This window comes from Dendropsophus ebraccatus, chromosome 4 (assembly GCF_027789765.1).
Source record: "Dendropsophus ebraccatus isolate aDenEbr1 chromosome 4, aDenEbr1.pat, whole genome shotgun sequence".
NCBI lineage: Eukaryota > Metazoa > Chordata > Amphibia > Anura > Hylidae > Dendropsophus > Dendropsophus ebraccatus.
In genome coordinates this window covers 23,072,718-23,088,674 of record NC_091457.1, presented here as the reverse complement: position 1 = coordinate 23,088,674, position 15,957 = coordinate 23,072,718, and the positions used below count along the sequence as shown (strand labels likewise).

General features: G+C 42.5%; 1 protein-coding gene across 1 annotated transcript in view; it reads left to right on the top strand.

Moving 5' to 3' along the window:
* The window catches only part of PACS1 (phosphofurin acidic cluster sorting protein 1), a 29,789-nt gene extending 14,372 nt beyond the window's left edge, over positions 1-15,417 (top strand). The window contains exons 12-24 of the mRNA XM_069965257.1: positions 1,948-2,042; positions 2,356-2,476; positions 2,574-2,675; positions 3,158-3,264; positions 6,574-6,728; positions 6,896-7,006; positions 8,843-8,948; positions 9,886-9,928; positions 10,372-10,414; positions 10,543-10,678; positions 11,708-11,904; positions 13,149-13,268; positions 14,871-15,417. Of these exons, the coding sequence (XP_069821358.1) occupies positions 1,948-2,042; positions 2,356-2,476; positions 2,574-2,675; positions 3,158-3,264; positions 6,574-6,728; positions 6,896-7,006; positions 8,843-8,948; positions 9,886-9,928; positions 10,372-10,414; positions 10,543-10,678; positions 11,708-11,904; positions 13,149-13,268; positions 14,871-14,986 (1,452 nt within the window). The 3' untranslated portion in view covers positions 14,987-15,417. The remainder of the gene's footprint in view (positions 1-1,947; positions 2,043-2,355; positions 2,477-2,573; positions 2,676-3,157; positions 3,265-6,573; positions 6,729-6,895; positions 7,007-8,842; positions 8,949-9,885; positions 9,929-10,371; positions 10,415-10,542; positions 10,679-11,707; positions 11,905-13,148; positions 13,269-14,870) is intronic.
* Positions 15,418-15,957: the final 540 nt, after the last annotated feature.

Genomic DNA, 15,957 nt, shown 5'->3' with positions numbered 1-15,957 from the left:
CTCAGCCGCGATTGGCTGAGCATAGTTATGCTCAGCCAATCGCGGCTGAGCTTCGGATGACGCTGCAGAGGACGGCCGGCACTCGGGAAGATCCGCCGGACTCACGAAGAAGACGTCACTGCTGAGGATCGGAGACCGTGGTCGGCACGTGACAGGTAATGTATAGCGCACCACACTTCCGGGTACACGGGTGGGGGTGGTGGGACACGGGGAAGGGGGCCATTCACAGACATAACATACATTACAAAGTTGTATAACTTTGTAATGTGTGTTATTCTGTGAATAATTTTTTATCGCCGGACAACCCCTTTAACGAACATACCATTTAAGGAAGTCATTGACAGGTTAAGCACCTGTCACTGACTGATCGGGGCCGTGGGGGTCCCAATCACTTGTACCGACGGCGAGAATAAGACACTTACCACCGTCCTGTCGGATGGGCGATCTGTGCATAGAGTCTGCTGTCAGGCAGGCTCTATACACAGATTGCTGATAGTACTGATCTGTGCTATGCTATGGCAAAGCATAGATCAGTATATGCAATCTAATGATTGCATGTTTAACATGTTAAAATCCTTTTATAAACCCCCCTCAATAAAAGTCTAAAATACCTCCTTGTCCATTCTAAAAATAAAAATATGTAAAATAAACATGCATATCGTAGCGTGAAGAATTGTCCGATCTATTAAAATATAACATTATTGTTCCTGCACAGTCAATGGTGTAAATGGGGGGGGGGGGGAAACAGGATTGCTGATTTTTTTTTAAATTATATCAGAAAAAAAAAAAAACAATCAAAAATTTTCTTTTACACCGATATGATAAAAAAAAAAAAAAACGACCATGTTGCAAAAAAATAACACCCCAACCAGCCATGTAGGTGGAAAAATAAAAGCGCTATGGCTCTTAGAAGGCAGGGAGGAACATTGCATTAGTTTGACCTGGATGTTCGGGCATCAATGACCTTGGTCATGAAGGGGTTAAACAGCAATAAATATTCCAGTTTCATATATTCCCATATGCCTTTATATGTTTATTGACTGACTATTAAAGGGGTTGTCCAGCGAAAATCTTTTTCTTTCAAATCAACTGGTGTCAGAAAGTTATATAGATTTGTATATTACTTCTATTAAAAAATCTCAAGACTTCCAGTACTTATTAGCTGCTGTATGTCCTGCAGGAAATGTTTAATTTTCAGTCTGAAATAGTGCTCTCTGCTGCCACCTCTGTCCAGAGCAGGAGAGGTTTTCTATGGGGATTCACAGAAAACTGAGTTCCTGTCTCAGCCAGAGATGTCAGCAGAGAGCACTGTGTCAGACTGAAAATAAGTATGGGAAGACTTGAGATTTTTTAATAGAAGTAAATTACAAATCTATATAACTTTCTGACACCAGTTGATTTGAAAGAAAAAGATTTTCGCTGGAGTACCTCTTTAAATCCTGCATTTGGGTTTTCAGTTTTTCTGCTTTATAAGAACAGAACAACGGAAATTATACCAGTGTCGGACTTCTGTATTGTTCAGGATTTTTGCCTGAATCTCCTTAGGCTTTATTCTACGGGGCAGGAGCGTGTACCGTCTTTTGGGCAGCGGATTGGGTTGTCCAGACCTGCTCAGAGGATAATATGAGGAAAGAGACACATGCACCATCCACCTCGTGAAGGTCCTGTACTAGAGAGAGTATACAGACGGATCCTTGCCTAGTACGGCCTCTCCACTGAGAACACACCAATGCTCAGCCGAGCTGGCTATTCATGTTTATAGCTTGCTTAGGAAATATAGCAAATCAGTCAACCTTCAGACCAGTTATACATCTTTATTTTGTAATATTAGATAATAGATTGTTTTCCTTTTATTTTATTCCATTAAGATTTGACTGTTCTATACTTGATGTATATAAAGCCTTTGTAACAAGGAATGGTCTCTTTATTTCTTGCCTCCCGTTACAGGACGTGTCTTTGGATATCTCACAAGACCTAGACACACTATCCGAATCCATCACCTTCTCAGTTCCTGAAAAATCTAAATCTGTGAAAAGTCCCAGGTAAGATGATACTTTCTGTAGGTTCAGACTACGGAATCCACGCGGATAAGTTCTGATGGATTCCCTCACTTGTACCGCCGGCTCCTTAGACACCATCCTATGGTCGGTCCGATTCTGCGTTCCGCCAAAAGAATTGACACGTCAGTTCTTTTGGAGGAAAGCGGAATCGGCCTGGTCATAGAACGGTACGAGTGACAGAATCCGCTGGAACTTCTCAGCGCAGATTCCGTAATGTGAACCTACCCTAACAGTGATTGTGTACACCTTTAATCCTATGGCGTTCATAATATTGAATGTGGTTTCTCATTTTAAGTGTGACACCTCAGAGTAAAAGGAGCGTCTCTGTGAAAGAACGGCCCTCTAGCAAAGGAATGTCCGAGAGAACCCAGAGTACAGAGAGTGACAGGACAGGGGACACGGGGCAGGTCTCCCAGGTATCACAACGTTACTCCATGTGCTGGTTGTTTCTATGATACCTTTTTTGTTGTCTTGCATTGTCTGACCCTGATCATTTCTGTCGTTATTTCTCAGATTCCAAGAAAGATCTTACTAGACCAGCTAAACCAAAACCTCTCCGATCAGTCTCTTCCCGAAACTATTTTCTTTGTGCATACCTCCGATTGGCAAGGACAGGTGATACACCCACATATAAATCATCCAATCTATGCTTATGGGCACCTTTACCCTCTGTACAGTGTATGGGCACCTTTATCCTCTGTACAGTGTATGGGCACCTTTATCCTCTGTACAGTGTATGGGCACCTTTACCCTCTGTACAGTGTATGGGCACCTTTACCCTCTGTACAGTGTATGGGCACCTTTATACCCTCTGTACAGTGTATGGGCACCTTTATCCTCTGTACAGTGTATGGGCGCCTTTATCCTCTGTACAGTGTATGGGAGCCTTTATCCTCTGTACAGTGTATGGGCACCTTTATCCTCTGTACAGTGTATGGGTGCCTTTATCCTCTGTACAGTGTATGGGAGCCTTTATCCTCTGTACAGTGTATGGGCACCTTTAGCTTATTCACTGAACCTGTGCATGTGTGGGTGTTTTGTATTGTATATTGTATTTCTATTTAGTTTTTCTCATTGTACTTCTCTTTGTGTTACAGTTTATCTCGAGTCTTTTTCAGCAGCAGCATAAGCCATGTGTATGTATAACATGTTCTTCCGATGTACAATGCGCCCTAGCTGCGATACTTACTAGAATACAGAGGCAGTGAGTATATACCTATACTGTGTGTGATCATTATTGTTATTCATTTATTTTTCCAAACTTTTTTACAACTTTTGAAACTATGATCAACATAAGTCTTTACAGTGAGTGTCAGCTGCTGACGGTGATCCGCACCTGATGAGTATTAGACCAGGGGGTCCTACTGCTGGGGACGCCAATGATCTCGAGAACAGAGCTTCCGAATGGTACTCTGTAGGGGACTAAAGTGCACAGACTTGACTGCTATTCCCTTTATTGTCTATGGGAGCGCCAAAGTGGCCACGTGGTTCTCCCATACACAATGAATGGAGCAGCTGTCTAATCTGCACACTGCACCTCCATTCAGGGTAACTTTATGGCGCCCTTTTCTTAAGATCATAGAGGTTCTCAGCTGTCGGACCTCCCTCCATGATCAGACTTTTATTCCCTATCCTGTGGATGGGGAAATAAGTATCTATGATGGTAGAACTTTAATGTAGTCACAGCTCCACTATAACAGCAATAGCTCCTGTATACATCATATTACAGTGGGTTGAACTCTACAGTTTCATAACATAACATTGACTTCTACCATAGTTAGAGCTATATTTACTCAGTGCCACCTACTGGAAGCAGATCCCCTTACAGTACATGATTGGGGGTTATAAACCAAGCTAGAAACCCCTCTGTAGTAGAAACATAGAAGATTGACCACTAGTCTGCCCTTTTAGTAGACTAGTAGTAGATTATGGCCTGGCATATTACCGGTATCCCCATTTATATTCTGAGGCTCTTTAAAGGGATTTTCAGGGTTAAAAAAACAGCTGTTTTATTCCAGAAACGGCACCTGTCCGCAGTTTGTGTGGTATTCCAGCACCATCAGGCATTGATTGTAAGGCAATCTCTCTCCAGTAGGTGGCACTGTAGATTAAGTTTGTCCCCTGCTGGCAATGAGCTACTTTGCATCTTTTTTTTCTCATGGAGCTGTGCACGGCTGGTAAAGCACCAGACATCACTTTGTCAGTCTCCTTAAGGAGACACTGTACTCCCCCCAATCCTTTGTTAGTGTAAAATAACCAATAAAATGTGGTTAATCATTTTTCCATTTGACTTATATGTTTTTCATGTACTAGTTTCTTATCCATTTTGCCCTTAGCAAGTTGTCATGGTGCATACAAAAATCAAATACCTATGCTTAGAATTGTTCCCATGGAAAACTGAGCCTCCCCTGGTGTAATACATGTTGGTATCAGAATAGACATTACACTTGGGGAAGCTGCCTGTGTCACTAGTGATGTAGCAGAGCGAGCAGTGATTGTCAATTATCACCCCTGACTCTGCTACACTGTGCCCAGTCGCAGCACTGGTGACACAGCTTCCTTAACCCTTTGAGGACCAGGCCCAAAATGACCCAGTTGACCGCGCAAATTTTGATCTTAGTGTTTCCGTTTTTCCCTCCTCCCCTTCTAAGAGCTCTAGCACTCTCAGTTTTTTATCTACAAGGCCATGTAAGTGCTTGTTTTTTACAGGAATAGTTGTACTGTGTAATGGCGTCTTTCATTTTACCATAACATGTATGACGGAATCCCAAATATATTATTTATGAAGATATAAATTGGTGAAATCGCTAAAAAGAATGCAATATGGTAACATTTGGGGGGTTCCTGTGTCTACGTAATGCACTATATGGTAACAGCGACATGATACTATTATTCTATAGGTCAGTCCGAACACAACCATATGCAGGTTACACAGATTCTCTAATGTTATATATATATTTTTTTATGAAATCCTTTTTTTTGGCAATTAAATATTAATAAAATGGGCCTATTGTGACACTTATAACGGTTTTATTTTTTCACCTACGGGGCTGTATGCGGTGTAATTTTTTCCACCATGATCTCTAGTTATTAATACCATATTTGTGAAGATCGGACGTTTTGATCACTTTTTATTGATTTTTTTTAATATATAATGTAACATAAAATCGGTAATCTGCGCACTTTTTCCCCTCTTTTCGTGTACGCCGTTCGCCGTTTGCAATGACGCTTGTTATATTTTAATAGATTGGACAATTACGCACGCTATGGTATATTATATGTTTATCTATTTATTTATTTTTATGTTTTATTTATATTATGGGAAAGGGGGGTGATTTCAACTTTTATTGGGGGAGGGGTTTTGGGGTAGTGTAATAGTGTTTTGAACTTTTTTTTTTTTTTTTTTTTACACATTTGAAGTCCCTTTGGGGGACTTCTACATTCACTACTTGGATTTTTACACTGACCATTGCTATGCCATAGGCATAGCATTGATCAGTGTAATCGGCGATCTGCTCATTGAGCCTGCCTGTGCAGGCTTAGTGCAGCAGATCGCCGATCGGACCGCACGGAGGCAGGTAAGAGACCTCCGGTGGTCCGTTTCAACGATCGGGACCCCCGCAGTCACCCCCGTGGCGTTTAAGGGGTTAATGACACGCGGCAGCGCGATCGCTGCAGCGTGTCATTACCGGTGAGGTCCCGGGCTGCTCACTGCAGCCGGCCCCCACCTGCTGTGAAGTGCGCTCCGCTCCGGAGCGCGCTTCATAGCCGGAGAAACACCCAGGACGTTGGGTTACATCCAGGGTCGTCTGGGGACAGACTTCCATGACGTAACCCTACGTCCTGGGTCGTCTAGGGGTTAAAGGGGTTGTCCAGCGAAAATCTTTTTCTTTCAAATCAACTAGTGTCAGAAAGTTATATAGATTTGTAATTTACTTCTATTAAAAAATCTGAATCTTCCCATACTTATTAGCTGCTGTATGTCATGCAGGAAATGTTGTTTTATTTTCAGTCTGACACAGGGCTCTCTACTGACATCTCTGGCCGAGACAGGACTTGTCCAGAGCAGAAGACGTTTTCTATAGGGATTCAATGAAAACCGAGAGAGTTCCTGTCTCGGCCAGAGATGTCAGTAGTGAGCACTGTGTCAGACTGAAAATAAAACATCATTTTCTGCAGGACGTACAGCAGCTGATAAATACTGGAAGTCTTGAGATTTTTTAATAGAAATAAATTACAAATCTATATAACTTTCTGATTTTAGTTGATTTGAAAGAAAAAATTTTTCGCTGGACAACCCCTTTAAATGTAATGTCTATTCTAATACTAACATATGTTAATTAGACATAGGAGGAGGCTCCGTATCTGCATGCAGCAGCACTAGCCATATGTGACTGTGCCAGGACCAGTTCTCCACCTTAGCTATTGGTAGCAGCAGAGGGGCCACCCATTCAATGAAGAAATTTTAAATAAAAAAAAGTCCCATATGTGTTTTATATCTGTGTTTTTGCAGCTGTCATATGGCACCCGGACCGCCTCGTCCGTTGAAAGTTGTATGTGTCGGAGGCCATACCTTTCTCAGCTTTCTGCTTGGAGCATATGTTACAAACCTAGCCGGCCGCACCCCTGACTGGTTGGGGTACTTACGCTTCCTTTTAGTTCCACTAGGTGAGTATATTTATATCATGTCAGGTATATCCACATCCATATCACTATACTACCACTGTATACAGCTTTGAGCTTTTGAGCCTTGTGTTTCTATTACATAGCATGTCTCTCCTGGCCTTTACATTGATGTGTATATACTTTGATGTTTTTGTGCCTTTTTCTTGCAGGGTCTCATCCTGTATGTAAATATGTATCATCTTTGGATTCCCGCTATGCATCCTTGTTCTTTGACTCTTCTTGGAGAGAGCTGTTCAGTAAATCCGAGGTTCCGTCTTTGGGTAAGTGAAAGGTTCTGCAATATCTTCAGATTTCTTACTGTCCACAAGATATCAGAAAGGCCGGTTATGTTCCTGGAATTAATCTCTTTATAGAGTCTACCAGACTGGAGCTTTACTATATGGAGCTTTAACTGGTTACCTTACAGGGGTTATCCCAAGATTATAGCTGTAGGGAATAACTAGGGGATCAGTGGAGGTCCGATTGCTGGGATTATCCCCCTAGTGTATGGAGAAGCAGCGTGCTTGGTGCTAGTTGCTCCATTCATTCTGTATGGGATGTCCAGACATTACTGTGCACTGAACTCTGCCATGTTTGGGAGTCCTATAGACAGTGAATGGATTGGCAGCTGCTTCTCTAGTTACTTAAAGTGTCATTGTCGTTAAAATCTTTTTTTTTGCAGCAATCAATAGTCCAGGCGATTTTAAGAAACTGTGTAATTGGGTTTATTAGGCAAATATGCCATTATCTGCACTTAAAAAGCCTTTCCCCAGACCCCCCCCCCCCCCCCTCTCATTCACTGCTCATTATCAGGAAATCTCGACTCTTTTACATCAGTCATGCCCTGTGTAACGTATGGAGAGGGGAGGAGGGAGATTAGTCACCAGCAGAGAACAGAGAACAAAAGATTACACAGTGGGAGCTGTGTAAAAGCCGTATTTAGAGGTCAGTGCTGACTTCAGAGGAGATAGCCCGGTGATGTAGCTGTAAATTAACTGTTTGTTGTCCTGTTTTGGTGCCTCATCTCCCTAAACCCCTCCCCTCTCCATAGAAAACCATGAAGACAGGGGGAGAGAGCTTCAAACTGCCTTTTCATTACAAAATAGCATTTTTCGGCTAATAAACCCAATGACAAAGTTTCTTAAAATCGCCTGTTATATTGATTTAATAAAATAAAATAAATTAAGGACAGTGACACTTTAAGGAAAATTTTACAAATGTTCTGTGGATAGAGAGAGCTCTTAATCTTGGGATAACCCATTTAAGGGGTTACTCCTATCAAACACATTTATGGCTTATCTATCTACGTTCGATATGGTGATTTCACCACCCAATTATGTCTGGGGGCCTCCAGATACAGAATGAATGGACAGGTTGCTACATATGTACATAGTTCTTTCTATTACTTTTATAGACATTAGGAAAGGGCCACAGACACTATTCTGAATTACATGGAGTGATTTATTAGCCCAGTCAGGTAGATATTGCCCTATGTAATAGAGCCGGCGATCAGTCCATGAACAAGCAAACCCTCGCTCTTCAGTTAGTAGTTCTTGTTTTGACAAGAATCTGCGGACAGCTGTCCATCTCCCCGTGTAATAGTAGATGTGCAAATGATGGCTAATAAAGGGATGGTTCACAAAAAAAAAACTTTCAGACCATCTGGTGCTTGAAAGTGCCAAAGATTCTTAATTTACTTCTATTAAAAAAAAATCTCAATTCTTCCAGTACTTATCAGCTGCTGTATGTCCTGCAGGAAGTGGTGTATTCTTTCCAGTCTGACACGGTGCTCTCTGCTGCCACCTCTGTCCATGTCAGGAACTGTCCAGAGCCGTAGCAAATTCCCACAGAAAACCTTTACTGCTTTCCAGTCCTACGTCCTGCAGTACATACAGCAGCTGATAAGTACTGGAAGCCTGGAGATTTTTTAATAGTAAATTACAAATCTCTGGCACCACTTGATTTTAAAAGAAATTTGCTTGAGTACCCCTTTAATAAATTGCACTCTGAATTTTAAATTCTATCGCTCACCATTTGCAGAGCTCAGACTGAAATATAGATAAGAAATTATTAAAATCTAAAATTAACAGCATTTCACAGTTTTTTCCTCATTGCAGAGCCATCATTCGACATCATTGGGCGTATCATGCAGTATGTGAATGGAGCCAGCAACTCCCAGCAGTTACCCATTGCAGAAGCCATGTTAACCTGCAAACATAAACTGTGAGTGTTCACGCTCTATGCCATAGCTATTGCTTTGGGTGGAGGGATTTTTTTTTTTTAGAGAAACCCAGCATTCACATGTACAGTGAAGAGAGACGAAAGCTGATAATTCACTTCAGTGGGAGCTGAGCTGCAGTAACCCAGTACGGCCACTACACAACGTACAGCGCTGTCTGCTTCTAGCTCCTCTTACCGATGTACCACAGCTCTGGCATAGGTGACAGACCCCTCCTCAATTATCTCATATCAGAGACCCGTCCTAAGAGATATTGAAGCCTGGTTATGACCCATATGGAAATAGTTTTCATGCGTATTTTATTCCATACAAATCAAAGCAAATTGGGGATATTATAAATGAATTTTCTACATAGTATTCCTTTCATCCTTATTGAAACAGAAAAATAGACACTGGTGCACCTTCTGGTGTAGTATTGTAAGAATGGCACAGGGACACAGGGTGGGTAAGCAAGTAACCACTCACCTGGGATGGGCAATAGGCACAACACTATTGTGCCCATGTAATAGGAAGGTCACCGCTGCAGCTCTGGGGACACCACACGCCTTGTGGGACATACAAATGAAAAGAACGGACCAAACCCCTCTCAAGAATTGGTGCAGGTGACAGATAAATATCCGGATAAAAGAGAGCTTCTTCCCACTGTAGTAGATCTCAGGCCTTGCCGAAGTAATGTAACAACAATAGTGTTGGTTAAATCCAACGCGTTTTGGTCCTTACAATGCGATGGGGGCCTCATGATTGAGAAAGGCCTCCATCGCATTGTAAGGGCCAATTTTTCAAATGGGTCTGGTCCATTGATCTTGGCTTGAGATCATTCTTTCCAATTCCATCCCTATAATGGATTTCTGTAATGTAAATATAAAGATAGGGATCTAATCCTAATGTGGTGTAGTCAATGACGTCTTTCTCCTTTCTCAGTCAGGAGGATGATTCATATCAGAAGTTTATACCATTTATTGGGGTGAGTTTTTCATAAACTTTTTATATTGGAGGAGGGGGCTTTCTTGTATGTGTCTAGTCTTGTTGGCCTGCCTTGTCTAGGCCTTCAGCGGTATATTAGAGCTGTCATGTAAGGCCCCGCTTCTACTGTCCCAGTGTCATAGCAAAGCCAACAGGCGAGCTGCCGAAAACAGGAAGTGTCAGATTATTGTGGGTGTTCTGGTGACGGGTGCGAATACTGGAGGATTTCCAGATATTTTTATGTATGAATATCATAAATATAATAAAAATAAAAAATGTAAAAAATAAAATGATGAGTTCCCTTTAGAGACATGAGGTGATATTAGCAATATGAATACTTCTCGTCCCCATCTATTGAGATGTTTTTCCTTTTCTCCCCGTTCCGCCCTTGTCATTTCTCCTCTGGGGTCTCCTTCCTCTCATGGCCCTCATGTCCCCCTGCAGGTGGTGAAGGTCGGACTGGTGGAGACGTCCCCCCCAAATACTGGTATGTGAGGAAGAAGAGCTCCCTTATGTGCACAAACCCCTTCAATCCTAACTAGTATCCCTCTTCTCTGTCCTGTACACAGGATCCTTCTCCGCTTCTCTAACCCCCCTGTGTTTGTTTCCCTACAGACGCAGAGGATTCTGTTTCTCTTGGTGTCGGCCTCCCTTCTACTTCTCCGCCTTCATCAGCCGGGGTGCTTCGTGATGGTTCAGCAACACCGCCATCTTCTCCATCTTTAAGTGCCAGTCTCCAAGGAAATGCAGGGTAATGTGTTTTTCCCTTTGAATGTCAGAGACATGTCAAAAGTCCAAGGGGGAGATTTTTGCCCCTAGCAACCAATCAGATTCCGCTTTTCATTTTCTGAAGAGTCTTGTGAGGAATGAAAGGTGGAATCTGATTGGTTGCTAGGGGCAACTGAGGCAGTTTCACTTTCCACCATGTTTGATAAATCTCTCCCCAAGTGTTCAGACCCCCAATGATGACTAGATCACAGTTCTGTGCTTTACTCTTTGGCTCGCTACAGAAGACAAGCTCCATTGTAAGGCCATCTATTGACTGGATAGGCAGCAAGCTTGGGAGTCAAGCATAGATGCCTTTTGAAAGTATACTTAGTATTACAGTGAATTGTAAGCAATAAAAAAGCTTTGCATTTTTATTATGAAGGCAAAGAGCCCCTGCAAGACAAGAGCCCGTACATGGAAAAATAAAAAGGTTGTTGTAAATATGTAGTTTTTACTTCACAGTGAAATCAGCAAAAGATCAGGACATACACACGTGCCCCCTCTCATCTTGTAAGGTTTACTCCAGAGAAATGGAAAGCCGTCTTCTCTTTCCTGCACAACTGCTTTAAAAAGTACAACTGGTCCCATAAAAAACAAGCCCTCATGGCACAAAACATTATGACTTTTCAGAAGGTGAAAGATAACATAAAAGGGGGAAAAAATTGCAATGTAAAGAGGTTATCCAGGCTTAGAAAAATACGACTGCTCTTATCCAAAAAACAGCCCCACTCCTGTCCTCAGGTTGTGTGAGGTATTGCAGCCCCGTTCCATTGAGGTGAATAGAGCTGAGTTGTAATACCACACACAAGCTGAGGATAGCTGTGGCGCTGTTTTCAGAAGAAAGCAGCTTTGTTTTTCTAATCCTGGATAACCCCTTTAAGCCTGACCTAATCCAGTGTGTTATAGTTTATCAGCTAATATTTTTATGTATTTTTGCTTCTCGAGCTGCCTTATTGTAGATGTGTACAGTTATAAAGTAAGCCTGATCTGACTGATGCTTTTCTTCATGTAGGACCACGCCAGATGCTTTAGGGTTGCAGGTAGATTACTGGCTAACTTGTGACCGGAGAAAAGAGAGGGAAGGAGGAGGGAAGAACACGCTACGTAGTATCTTCCGCTCTGTGGTTGTGTCACGTTTGCCAGGACCGGATACACCACCGGGCAGTATGAGTCTGAGTGTGGTAACTACTGAGTCACGAAACAAGAAGGGTGAGTGACACCCTTGAGAATTCTGCTTTCTATCAGCAGTGTAAAGTAAAGGTAAAGTAAAGACTTACTAATGTGTTAGACTGGATTCACACATCCCGTGTTTGCTGCTTAAAGCACACATGGTAAGTCCCTGTACTGAAGTGTCTCTCTGCACAGCATGATGTATTGATATCATGCAGGGAGTGGGAAAACTGTTAAAATGATTGCACGGCGCAAATATTCAAACAGTTTCCCCTCTCCCAGCATGATATTAATACATCATGCTGTGCAGGGAGACACTCCAATACAGGTATTCACTATCTGTACTTCATGGAGCGAACAAAAGACATGTGGATCTAGCCTAAGACTGTGTTTTCAACAGCACCATTTTTTTCTCTGTTTTTTTTTGTAACGGGAGCAGAACAGCAAAATACAGTCGCGCCGGATTTCAAAGGGCGACATGAAAGACCCCATCGACTTAAAAGCATTACTGCTTTATCAGAAGTTACTGATCGCATGGCAGCATATATCTCTGCCCAGATGCAGATCTGACGTATTTGCTTTGTTATAGTCTAGGGTGCAATCAAGTTGGATATTCTGCCAGCCGGGTAGAGGAGCACTCTGGTGCCAATGCTCCTGGCTGCACTTCAGGATCGCAGCTGGTCTCGGGAGTGAGACCAGGTGTGATCAGTAACCTTTGACACGTCTGAAAAGTTAATGAAAATGCCAGTAATGCTTTAAAGGGATATTCTAACTTTTAATTTACTATACTGAGCCGTGTGTGTGTGGGGGGGGGGGGGGGGGGGGGGGGGGGGTTGTATTTAAAAAAGCACATACTTACCTCCCCCACTCCCACCACCTGGTTCCTGGAGTCGGTCTCATAACACGGGGTCGGCAGGTGCTTAGCCAATCACCTGAGGCGGGACACAACTGCGACCAATGATTGGCTTAGCTAACATTTCATGTGCCCACCCCAAAACTTGACTGGATCTAGGGAAATGGTGGTGGGAGCAAGTATTTGCTTTTTTCTCCCTTGACAAAATAGCACATTGAGCTGGATTGTGTGATGGACGCTAAAGCAGTAGATGGGCACACTGCCCAGCCCCGAGTCTCTGCCATGCAGATTGTTCTATTTCAATGCATCTCTATCTATTTGAATCATGTTGGCTGCTTTGCTGTGTGCACTTATTATAGCAGATTAGTTGGAGATTTGGCAGTGGGTTCTCTATATTTACATAGCTTTTTTTCATTATTTTTTATTTCAGTGCCAACAATTTTCCTTAGTAAGAAACCAAAGGAAAAAGAAACTGATGCCAAAAGTCAGATAATAGAAGGAATCACGAGACTTATTTGTTCTGCTCGACAGCAACAAACAATGCTACGAGGTAAGCTAGTGCATTGTGCATACGAATAGAAGCCAGTCATTCGTGGGACAGAAAAGGACAGATTTCCAAAAAATATATAGAGCCTTATTGGTTGGATTATCAAATTAGATTCTTAGAAACGTTTAGCAAAATTATAAGGCTGGGTTGCATTAAAGGAGTAGTCTGGCAAAGAAAAGTACTTTAAAATCTACTGGTTTTAAATAGACTTCTTATAGAAGTTACTTCTATTTAACCCTTTAAGGGCCGAGCCAATTTTAATTTTTGCGCGTTCATTTTAAAAAAGCCATAGCGCTTGCATTTTTTCCCCCCCACATGACCCCTTATTTTTTGCGCCACTAATTTTACTTTCCAATGACAGACTATAATTTATCCAAACCAGAAAAAAAATCTATTTGCTATGGTCTTCTATCGGTACCTTGTTTGCAACTTTTTGATCACTTTTTATTACAATTTTTGTGGATTTGATGTGACACAAAATCAGCAATTTTGCACTTTGGAATATACCAAACATGTTTGTAAATTTTTTTAATTTTTTTTTTTACATTACTCTTTTTGCTCTACTAGTCTACGCTAATCAGTGTAGTGTATATAGATTACATAGAATCCCTTTTTCTGCAGATCGATTGTAAGGGCTGCTGCTTATAGAAAGTACAGTCAACAACATGCTGGAGAGAGGAGCATATCGAGACCTTTTTGTTTTGCAAAAATATTTGACTATGTTAGTTTGTATGGGAATAATCCTTCAATGTTAGTAAGCGGCAGACACAGATCTGGTTCTCTAGGCCTAATTCTACCCCAAAGTAGTGTCAGCTACATTTTTGTGTCCGTCAAAAAAAAAACGGATCCGTTTTTTTTCTTACAATGGAAAAACGGATCAAAACGGATGGACACAAATGCATCTGTTTTTTTTTTCATCCATTTTTTTGCAAAAAAACGGATGAAAAACAAACGCAGTGGGAACCTAGCCGTACAGTCGCCTTATACGGTGGGGGCTCAAAAATGGCCTGCATCCCCACCGTATGGGGCGACAACATTTAACTCACCTGGGGCCTGTTTCCAACAGAGATGCACCTCCCTTACCGTTCAGGCAGTGTGAAATACACTACCGGAGACTGAGTTAGCCGAACCTCTCCCGGGCAGCCGAGCGTCTCATCGGGAGAGGTTCGGCAATCTAAGGCGCAGGTAGTGTATGTCACACTGCCTACACCCCAAACGGTACGGAAGGCGCGCCAAAGCAGGAAACGGGCCCCAGGTGAGTTAAATGGTGTTGTTGTTTTTTTTGTTTGTTTTTTTAATTTAGCTGCAGTTAACCCCTGCCTGACCACAGCAGGGGTTAACACTTTCCGGCGCATAAGGCAAACCACTGACAATCTGCTTAAAAGGCAGGGGTCGTCTTATACGCCCAGTCTCCTTATATACGGGAAATACGGTATTTTACAGATTACCCTCTTGTGCCAAAATAGAGAAAGTCCAGTCCTGCTAGGTTCAGTGCTATGACGCGCTCCCAGTAGCTTCTGTACCATTTTTTTCACCTAGCCCTTGCTTTACAATACTTGCCTTTTGCATTGCATTTCATGTCCTCTCGTTCCTTTTGTCTTTCAGTCACAGTTGACGGACGGCTCTTCAGCGATGTTAAGTTTTTCCAGGTGGCTTCTCAATGGCCGACGCACGTCAAATACTTTCCTGTTGGAGTGTTCAGTCCAGCAGGGAAACCTTGATTGTTCTTCCCTAAAGTCGCCACAAGGAGGAGCTAGCTCCACACTCTTCAGCATTCACTGTTACACATGCAGCTCTAACTCTAGTGAACCGTGATGTTGTATTGTATTTTAGTGCAGCGTACCGATCGTCCCATCGCAGCTCCCTATTGGACGTGCCGGGGATGAAGCGGAGACGTCATCTGTTACATTGTACCTTGTAAACATCAGGATTTTGACCGATACTTGATGTCACATGTTACATACACATAAGGGTACATTCTCATTTCACAAAGTTATCTTGTGGCTAGGGGATGACTAGCAGATCCTGATCCTGAAAGTGCACATAGGCAGCCATAGAGAATGAAGAGAGCACTGGCTATGCACAAGCAGTCAGTCCCTCCCACTATAGTTATTCCCTATACAAGGGATGGGGAACCTTCGGCCCTCCAGCTGTTGCAAAACTACAATTCCCATCATGCCTGGACAGCCAAAGCGAAGCTTTGGCTGTCCAGGCATGATGGGAATTGTAGTTTTGCAACAGCTGGAGAGCCGAAGGTTCCCTATCCTTGCCCTATACTGGGGCTAGGGATACCTTTTGTGACATGAGAGTACTTTTTTTTTTTTTTTTTTACATTTGAGACATGTTTTTCAGGCTTTTTGGCAAATGTTAGGCCTGACTAACAAGCCTGGTGTTGGTGTGTTCCGCCATTACCCACAATCACTTCATTTCATGTATAGTTATGTGCCATTCATACTGACGGCAGATCTGTCTATGCATTTCTCACCTCTCCTGGTAGGGTTTGTTCACACTGTGTGGATTTCTGAATCCAGTATGGAAGAAAAACACAATAGGGCGGATTTATTAAACATGGTGTAAAGTGAAACTGGCTCAGTTGCCCCTAGCAACCAATCAGATTCCACTTTTCATTCCTCACAGACTCTTTGGAAAATGAAAGGTGGAATCTGGTTGCTAGGGGCAACTGAGCCAGTTT